This window comes from Triplophysa dalaica, chromosome 7, assembly GCF_015846415.1.
Source record: "Triplophysa dalaica isolate WHDGS20190420 chromosome 7, ASM1584641v1, whole genome shotgun sequence".
Lineage (NCBI taxonomy): Eukaryota > Metazoa > Chordata > Actinopteri > Cypriniformes > Nemacheilidae > Triplophysa > Triplophysa dalaica.
In genome coordinates, this window is record NC_079548.1 from 23,610,829 (window position 1) to 23,621,148 (window position 10,320).

Genomic DNA, 10,320 nt, shown 5'->3' on the forward strand with positions numbered 1-10,320 from the left:
GGAACTGTCAGGGTTCTGCCTCATCTTGTCATATGTTTTTTAGTTTTGTGGCAGAACCAGGACGGGATCCCATGTTTCATGTAGAGATAGAGGTTTTGGGTCTTGTGGAAAGCCAAACTCTCTCTCTGAGTCTCGTCTGTGTTTCCCACCCTTTCGTCTCGTTATTGCTTGTAAATTTGTTCATGACCCGCACCTGTTCCCTCATGATTTTGATCCCATATATTGACCTCGTGTCTCTTGTCTTGTGCTGGTTCATGGCTCTGTTGTATCATCCGTGGTGAGTCACTGTGTCTTGTATAGTCTAGTTTATGGTAGTTTTATGTCAAGTGTTAGTGTTAGTCTAGTCCAGTTAGTCCTTCTGCCTGTTTCCATATTCCGTTAGGTTACCCCCTCGTGGGTGTTTGTTTTTCTGTGTTATCATTTATTATTATATTATTATTATAAGTCTGTTAAACCCCTTACCCGCTGTCTGCACTTGGGTCCTTTGTCCGTGTCTCACTGATACCCCCGACAGGAACAGTCACAGAAGTTGCCAGAGCAGAAATGGCCGCCCACTCATGATGTATCATCTTCCACAACTTCTTGGAGCAAGAGATTACCTGAAACCGGTCTATCAGGAAGCTGTGGATGACTGTAGAGAGGAATGTCTTCAAAGAGGGTCATACTCATGTGATGAGACAGTTTTTACTTTATCGTGTCTTCTTATGGAAGAGAACCATCTTTACCCACCCACAACACCTGATGAAGCAATTGAATTGTATCTGTTCCTGAGGAGCTGTATTGTTGCAAATCTGTAAGCATTTATTTAAACATGAGACTTTGTCTCCGCACTTTGACTACACAGGAGAATCTACACCAGACTGAAGATTTTGGATATTGCAAAGAAATGTGTTAATTTGAGAATAGAAATTAGTTAATGTTTACCTTATAATCTTTCATCCATGGTGTGAATTACTCCTTTATCGACTGGTCACCTTGCCAGTCCATAAAAGATGTGAAAATCACTTTCATTTCGTTGACACAGACAACACCAGAGCCTGTGACAAATCTAAGCATCTTCCTCAATCCCACTCCATCCAATCCTCTGATGTACTGCTTTAAAAAAACGCAAGCACTTGCTCTCTGCTTGAGTTTGAGGTGAGACAAACAGCAATTTCAAGAACCTTCTTTTTGTGGGGCTTTTGTCTTCATACATCTGTAGCACATCCACTGGATTGTTGAAGGTTTCTCTAAAAATCAGTTTGGCTTCTCCAGACATGTTGTCTAAAGCATATTTTGCCAGTTGGATTATCTTTTTGTGACCAGCTTTTAGCAACAAATCTTTTAGGTTTTGTTGTGCTGTCATGGTGGTAACACCCAAACGGTCCAGAAGATCCAGTAATTCATCTCTATCATCCCCAACAAAAGGCCAAGGAGACCAGGTCCCTCTCTGACTGACACTGGTATAAGAGAAATGAATCAATCAAAATCTCATCTGTCACTGAATGCTCTCCAAAAATGAGTGCCAGTGTGAAAGCTGTAGCCAAACGGGTCGTAAAAAAATCTGTGGTGCTTATATCCTTTGGCCATTCTTCCAATTGACTTCCAATCCTCCTTCTGCCATTTTGGAGAGAGTGATGGTACTCTCAGATCCTCCCCTTCAGATGCACGATCCAAAGATTCCGACCAGAAGTCTGAGTACACATCTCTGCACACACCATTTTTATCAGCTCCCTTCTCATCTATGATACTGCACTTCAAGATGTATGTTATAAACCTTGAATTTTTTAACTGGCCAATCATCTCATCCAAAAGATGCTCCTATGCAGTATGTTCTGAAGTTGAAAACATGACCCCTTGAGCTGCAGCTTCTGCTTGATCTGTGATAGGGCTGCAAGCCCACTCTCCGTCACTCCAATCAATCATACTGATTGCATCACTTGTTGAGGGAAAAATGACATTAGTGATTATCAAGTCAGAGTCTTGTGTGACAGGCAAGTGCAGGGGTTCTTCCAAACTTCATGGCAGAGGTTTACCTGAGTATGAGCCTATTATAACTTTGGAAGACTGGGATTAAGAGTCAGCTGTATGAGCAGAAATGACAGGAGTGGAACATTGTTCTTGTGGTGTTTGCATTTCTTCTTGTGTCTCAGTATCACTGACATAGATTTCATAAGCATTTGGACCACTGTTTGTACTCAGGTAAAACCTTAGCATTCCCATTTTCATTCCTGTGTAGAGTTCTCCCACACTAATGTCATCTTCAATAACTGTTTCTTGAAAATCATAAACATCATGACTGAAGTTCTCCCAGGGTCCTTTTTTGGACACACCGCTTGAGAAGAACAGTCCCCTTTCTGTCGGTCTCTCGACGTTTTGACGTTACCTGCCACTGACATCGCTCTACAGGCGACCAAGGTGACGGCACGGCCCTGGGTCGGACGATGTCCACGCTAGAGGTACAGGAGAGACACTTCTGGCTGAACCTTTCGCAGATGAGTGACACTGAGAAAGTCAGCTTTCTCGATGCACCCATCTCACACTGTGGGCTGTTTGGTGACATCGCCGAGGACTTCGCTCAGCAGTTCTGGACGGTGAAGAAGCAGACAGAGGCGATTGGCCACATTTTACAGCGCCGCCACTCGGCCGTCCAGAGCCCTCCTAGATCTCGCGGGACCTCTGCTTCCCAACAGCCCAGGACCCCTTCGACATCGGCTCCAGTTCCTGTGCCCCCAGCACAGGCGGCAACCCGGAAGCGGAAGTTGAGGGGGAAACCTCCACCCCATCAGCAACCTTCTCGCAAGAAGTGACACTGACGGGAAGACTACAGGGAGAACAACATCGGGCCTGACCTTCACATGTCTCCGTTTTCTAAAGGAACCCCATCTGTTGGCTGGACACAACGTCGAGAGACCGACAGAAAGGGAACATCTTGGTTACGTCTGTAACCTCAGTTCCCTGATGGACACAACACGTATCGTCCACTGCTGTAGTCGTGAGAGAGCTCACAGGCTCTTCAGAACAAGAGGTAAATGAATGCTTCACGCCGTCTTCCTTTTATACCGGATATCCAGGGCGGAGACCGGCATGCAAATTTAATTTGCCAAATTTCATTGGCCTCTTCTATAGTAGTTAGAGTTGATTGGTTCTCAAGGGCGAACCCCATCTGTAGGCTCGACACAACGTCTCGTTCCCTCCATTAGGGAACTGAGGTTACAGACGTAACCAAGACGTTCCTTGGCTTGTCTTAAAATGTCTGATTTTTAGAGAAATCAACGGCTCAAGTTCCTCCATCTGAGCGCTTCCTTACTTGTTTACCTTCGTGAAACCATCATATCTCAATTCTTATTGTTTTCTTCACAGCCATCTTGTTGATTCTCATATGTCGTCTATTTTTAGGTTCAATGTCCTCAGATGAACCACCCTCTGTTCTGTTATTTATTTCCATCTTTTCTATTAGTTTTTCAAGCAAAGTCTGTCTTGTATCATGTGATATGCATTTCCGAATGAATAATCTAAGTAAAATATTTGTGCTTCTGATTAAAACATCTTAAATCTGTCCGCCTTTCGATGCGGACAACGACGTAGAAGTATAAATGAAAACCGACACGTAGGCTACGGTGTAGGGGCTACGGTGTAGAGGCTACGGCGTAGGTCCTACGCAGAACAAAAGATTGTGCTTTAGATTCCTAGTAATATCATTTAGCCAAGGTTGCTCACATACTTTTTCATTTTAAAAGGTGCAACATTGTCTAGGATCTCCAAACAAGCATGATTAAAAGAGTTTACTTGGATGTAGAAGCAGAAATAAACCGATCAGAAAACATTGATCTAGAATGCTGAGTACAATGTTCAGGTTGTATAGTAGTCAGATTAAACCTGATAGGCATATGATCAGAAATAGGTATTTCATAAACACAGCTATAATCCCCAGGGAAAGCACCAGATCTAGTGTATCTCCATGTACATGCGTAGACTCGGATAAACACTGTTTAAGATTGAAAGAGTCAACAAAATTTAGGAAATCCTAAGTCATAGGTTTATCCGGACAGCAAACATGGATGTTAAAATCCCCCAGAAAGTCCAAGCCATGCGGAACGTCGTTAAAAAATCGTTAAAAATAAAACTCTTTGGGAAAAGAGCACTTAGCTGAGTAGATCCAACTCGCTTCGCAGGGTGCAGATTTTTGTGAACCATTCCTCCGCTTTTTGCCCCACTCCGTGTAACGTGAATGGATGAAGGTGATGATTCCTGAGTGGAACAACAGGTATGAGATAAGAGGGCCGTATCTCCAACACATGTCTAATTCCATCCTCTAACCTTCTCCATTTCTTGAGTTTCACCAGGACTACAGCATGGCAACCCCGTCTTCATTTTAAACATTTTGTTTCCCATCCTGATACACAGCAAACTTTAAACGGCACCTGCAGCTCGGCAAAGAGCTTCAAGTTCAGATCACGACTACATGTATCAAGTGCTGTTAATTTCAATTTCAGCAGTGTAAGGCGATCGTAGACCAGCAGTGAGCAGTCCATGTTGTTTAAAAAACATTTGAATAAAACGGACATAGACATAGAGCAAGCATCCTAAACACTGAGCATGGCGCCGTCTTGAATGATGACACAATTTCCGTTTTGGGTGAAATATCCCTTTAATGAACTTTGTGGATCTCTACTCTTAACTCTTAACTACTCTTCCAGGGGCCTGTACCATGAATGTCGCTGAGCATACTCAGGGTTACAGGATTAGTTTCAGGTTGACAAAACCAAACCAACGTGATGAAGCTTTGTTGGTACCATGAAGCAGCTCATGGAGTTTCTTTGACAACTCAAGCTTTGATCCTAAAGCTAAGATTAGTTTGTGTACATGTGCACATGAACGAGTGACGTCGGCATCCCAAAACCAATCGCGTTCAACCTGGAAAGAGGGAGTTCCGTATGTTTCTCAGGAAATAATTATGCGCACATATTAGTAACCAAAAAAAATATTTCAGCGGAGTATCAAAGAGAAATACTGTTTCTGCTGTCTACGCAAGAGAGAAGTGTTTCAGTAACACACTGCTGATTGAGTTAATGCTCAAGTTAAATTACTGTAAAGTACACACATTTATGTTTTGGTTTGTTTTCTCCTTCCGTGTCTGAATATAAGTTAATTAGTTCCTCACCTGTTTCAGTTTCCCATGATTACATTTCCCCTTGTATTTAAACCCTGTGTGTTTTTCAGTTCATTCTCTGCTATTGTTTATGTTACCGAGTGTTGTGTAGTGTATTTCGGGGAAAACTATGAGTTTGATCACAGTAAAAGACGTATAATTAATGATGATTAACTATACCTGTTTTATACACTTTATCGGATTCGGCAGACCTGATAATAGCGACAAACTAAATTCACTCGTCCAGCGAGTGATCCGCAGATCGTATATCAAATCTAAGAAATATTACTTTCCTGGCCTTGGAAACATAACACTCTTACTGACTAAACAACTATTCACATCTGCATGAACCATCGAGGACCGTCTCCTTAGTTAAAAGGGGTTACAGCTTAAACGCACCTATTTAGGAAATAGTTGATACTTGCATTGGTTTCCTTTTGAGTGTGCATGGACAAGGTTTTGTGCCCTTGAAAAGTGTTCTCAAAGTCCTGATGGTTTCAAAGCAAGCGGGTGAGTCCGTCTACTTTTTTCTTAGAGCCGGGATTGGCTGACGATGATAGCCGAAGTAATTCTGCCGAAAGGAATAACTGTCTCCGAAGAGAGAGACAGGTCTCAGGAGGTGTTCTTGAACTGGAACGCGCAAACACACGGAAGAGCTGAGCATCGATAGCTCCGTTCACGGGTGTTTTAAAGCCTGGGGGGTTCCACGCCCCTCCACATCCAATGTGATGAGCTGATTTTGGAGCGAAGTCAAATTCCTTTGTTTCGCCAATTAGCTCATTTGCATTTAGGATTACTTAAGAGTTTGGTGCTGTAAAACTCTTAGAATTACATAAAATGAGTATGGTAGGAAACACCTTACTGTGCTATACATCATCTTTCAAGGAATGAAAAGAGAAACATTTAGATATAAAACATGCCAGGATTATAAGTACATTGACCTGAAGTTTGTACAAGAATGAAAATATAAACAGAATACAACTAAACACACATGCTTTTGAGGTTAAAGGCGAGGCCGAATAACATGGGGACAAACATACAATGTGGAGATATAAAGGTATATCCATTTAGAACATTCTTTTGTGGATAAGGAGAAAAGATATACAATTTCCAGAGGAGATGAAACCTAGGCCACATTCCTTTTAGAGCAAATGGCCCATCTTTGGAGAAGCACCCCATCGTCCCCGTTGGGACTTCTTTGAAGTCCAAGGGAGGTTTTAAAAACTATCCTGACCAAATTATGGATGCTTAAGAGAGAGCAGTTGGATCAGACTTGCTGGCACCGGTAAGACCCCTACAGAGAGGTCGTAGTATTTTACGACGACAAATGGTCACCTTTGATCCGGCCAAGATCCTACAGTTGTATTCCTGGTTCTCTGGTTGCCGTTTTATGTTTATTAAAATATATTTATTTTGGATACCCTCGAGTACGCTCTTCTCTACCAGCACCCGTGACAGAATAGCAGACCTTTAAAGAAGCATGGATTATCTGCTGCTCAACATCTCTCCAGAGGACAATCTGAGGTACCATCTAAGCCAGGATGGCGGTCCTCTCGAGAGGTACGTGGAGGATTTACTCATTCTGAGTCGCGAGGTGAGCTGGAATGATCGCTCGCTTAATGCATGTTTTTTGATGGGGTTGGATAATGACTCCCTTCGGGTCTGGTTCCTGAGTTCAGGGACAGACCCATTGTGGAGTTTATCAATCTTGTCCTGTTGGTTATTGGGTGCTCAACCCAGTTTGGGCGAGACCATCCCGGATGAGATCGATCATCATCCAATCCCATCCGTGCACATGGCGAGCGATCAGACTAACCTCGCGATCTCCCCGAGGTCCTCCACCGGAGACCGAGCCCGCAGAAATCCGGGGTCTGTGAAACCCCGGGGTCTGTCCATCCTCTAGAGCAGCGGTTCTCAATCCTGGTCCTCGCGGCCCCCCGCTCTGCATATTTTGTATGCTTCTCCTACCACTTTGGAGGTTTGTTAAATTTTTCCGCAAGAGCCCTGCGAAGTAAACATCACTAGTGGGCATAATGTTGCGCAAATCTCAAGATTACGGTTAAATAACCCTTCAATCTTCCGTAGTAGGTTTCGTCTGCATGAAGACACTGCAGGCAGTAGTGTTGCGCAAATTTGTGTTCCTAAATTAACGTCAGCCGATTTCCTGTGTGCAGGGATTAGAGAGCAATGAACAGTTCAGGGAACACGTCAATCGGAACGCGGTTCATTCATTGAGCTCTCTTCTAATGAGCTAGAGATTTAAATCAATCAATGGAGAGATGGTGGTCTAGTGGGTTAAACCACTGAACTGGTAAATCAAAGGTTGCTGGTTCGATCCCAGCAGCCACCACCAGAGTTTCCTTGAGCAAGACAATTTATCCAAAGCGTTGCTCCACGTTGCTCCAGGGGGATTGTCCCTGTAATAAGTGTGCTGTAAGTCGCTTTGGATAAAAGCGTCTGCCAAATGACTATATGTAAATGTAAATCAGATGTGTTAAACAAGAGAGATATAAAAAACATGCAGAGCGGGGGGGGCGCGAGGACCAGGGTTGAGAACCGCTGCTCTAGAGAGCTAACCAGCCGCAAACGATCGCTGCCCAGCTGACAGACTCTGCCACCAACCAGCGGCCAGAGCAAATTAAAGGGGACCTGCTCTCGGAGCTGGTCCCGTCCGGGCTTCCAGCCTCCATTGAGCCGATCCCTTCCAACTCTCCAGAGTCCCTCCAGCCGGTCCCGTCCGGCCTTCGAGAGTCCCTCCAGCCGGTCCCGTCCGGCCTTCCAGAGGCCACCAGCCGGTCCCGTCCGGCCTTTCAGAGGCCCTCCAGCCGGTCCCGTACGGCCTTCCAGAGCCCGCTGCCCAGCCGCCAGAGCCCGCTGCCCAGCCGCCAGAGCCCGCTGCCCATCCGTTCCCTTCCGACCTCCGTGTGAGCACCTGGACTCAGCCCAAATATTTTTGGGGGGGAGCCATACGTTTTGGATGGCCCGATTGGTCAGGCCTCCCGAGCGGCCGGCGCCCTCCAGGCCTCCCGAGTGGGACGTATCGTCCTGGAGGCCTCCCATCCCTTCATGTCAAGTGTTCCCTTCACCGGCCTCCAGGACGCCCACCCACCCTTGCCCATTTGGTACGGTTTATTGTCTGCTATTGTTTATGTTACAGAGTGTTGTATTCCTGGTTCTCTGGTTGCCTTTTTTATATTTATTAAAAGTTATTTATTTTGGATGCCCTCGAGTACAATGTACTGTAGGCTTCTATTCAATACTGGAGGTTTAAGTTTCCATTTTATTTATATGTATTATATTAATCTATGAATTTCATAAATTGTTTTTAAAATGGACTAAATAATTTATAGACTCACCAAGGACTGCCTTTTTTTAAGCTCTAAGTTTTTGACCCCTGGTAGCCTCTATTCATTGTTGTTTATTTAAGTGTTTATTCAACAGGAACAATGCAGGATAACATCACAGATGCTCTACATGCAGACTTCTAGCCAACGGCTAATATGCAGCCCCAGTCCCTGGTTAGGCTTTTGAAATACAGTCAAATAAAACATGAAAAGTGTAAAATGACAAGTACAGTTAAAATAACTAAAATAAGAAACTGTGTATAACCATCAATGTTCACAATCCTGCTTTTGTTTGAACCATTAAAAACAGAAGGCTTATGCGTGCATTAATATTAAAACTAAAGTTTTAAGTTTATCTGTACCAAAATCCATCAGTTGTATGTAATTTTTATTTCAGCAGTCCAGCATAGGGTTATTTTAACCCAGCAGGGTGTTCTGTGTCAAAAACAACCCAGCACTTTTAAGAGTGTTTATATATACACCGCTTCAAAAAAATAAGGGAACACTTATCAGTCATATATTGCTTTTTTCCCAGAGCTGTTTCATTATTGAACTCTGCCCCCCACTGATTTCACTACCTCTCATAACTTTATCTTAATGCTGCTATTACAATGTTTACATTGCACTACAGGGCTGCCATGCATGACTGAACTGTACACACCAGTACTTCATGTTATCTGCTCTATCGGACTGTTTACACACACAGCATCATTTGCACTCTATACAGCTCACTTGCACACCAGGAATATTACACTGAATGCTCATTTGTACTCATGGACTACTTTCATAACTGCATTAACTCATCTACTGCACTGTAACCTTAATAACTGCATTAACTCATCTACTGCACTGTAACTCATCTATTACATTATTGCATCTATCGCATAACTAACTGCATCTACTCATCTATTGCACTATAGCTTCAAAAACTGCACTAACTCATCTACTGCACTGTAACTGTATATCTGCATCTACTCATGTATTGCACCGTACCTTTAATAACCACATTAACTCATCTACTGCACTGTAACTTTAATAGCTAATGTCTGTAACTAATGCACACTCAAGTCACTTGCACTATTGTATAGTCTATATTGTTATCTGCTCATAACCTCCTGTACACTAATGTCCACAGTAGATAGCCTTATTTTCCTAATATTGTATTCTGTATTTATTCACACTGTATATCTGCACTTGCTAATTGCACTTCTGGTTAGACCTAAACTACATTTCGTTACACTGTACTTGTATATGTGTAATGACAATAAAGTTGAATCTAATCATCTAATCTATTAATACCAAGTGGAGTGAAAAAATAAATTGAAATGAGACATAATTACACAATATTTAACATATTAAAAATGTTGTTTATTTTCAACAAACGAGCGCTGGATTCAGAGTGCACATGCGACATTGTAAAGCAAAGATTTGGTCTGTCATTCCCTTTGTAAAGGGAGTTCCAAACGCACACACGAGAGACGGTAATGCCCTACACCCTTCAAAGTGTCAACTTCGAAGGGAGTTGGGCATAGGGATGCTCGATCACTTCCGTTTGGAAATGCCCAATGTTCCCTTTTATTTCTGATATTAGACATTTCGTTTTTGGTGTACACTACTGTATCATTTTGGATGTTTTTATATTTATAATTTTGGATCAATAGATAGTATCATCTATCACATCTATCAACACAAACAGCATTCATTTGAAACACTGGCTGTTTAATAAGCAAAGATTTTCTTCGACTTTTAAATTGTTTTGATAATTTAATATTGTGTCTTTAGTATCGCTTTGTGGTAGAATGTTTGTTAAAAAATTTCATGTATTTTTGGTATTCCGCACAGGGT

At 42.8% G+C, this 10,320-nt stretch overlaps 1 protein-coding gene across 1 annotated transcript in view; it reads right to left on the bottom strand.

Moving 5' to 3' along the window:
* The window catches only part of LOC130426477 (5-hydroxytryptamine receptor 3A-like), a 29,007-nt gene extending 27,749 nt beyond the window's left edge, over nucleotides 1-1,258 (bottom strand). Inside the window, exon 1 of the mRNA XM_056753282.1 lies at nucleotides 1,164-1,258. Coding sequence (XP_056609260.1) covers nucleotides 1,164-1,258 — 95 coding nt within the window. The remainder of the gene's footprint in view (nucleotides 1-1,163) is intronic.
* Between the last annotated feature and the right edge of the window lie 9,062 nt (nucleotides 1,259-10,320).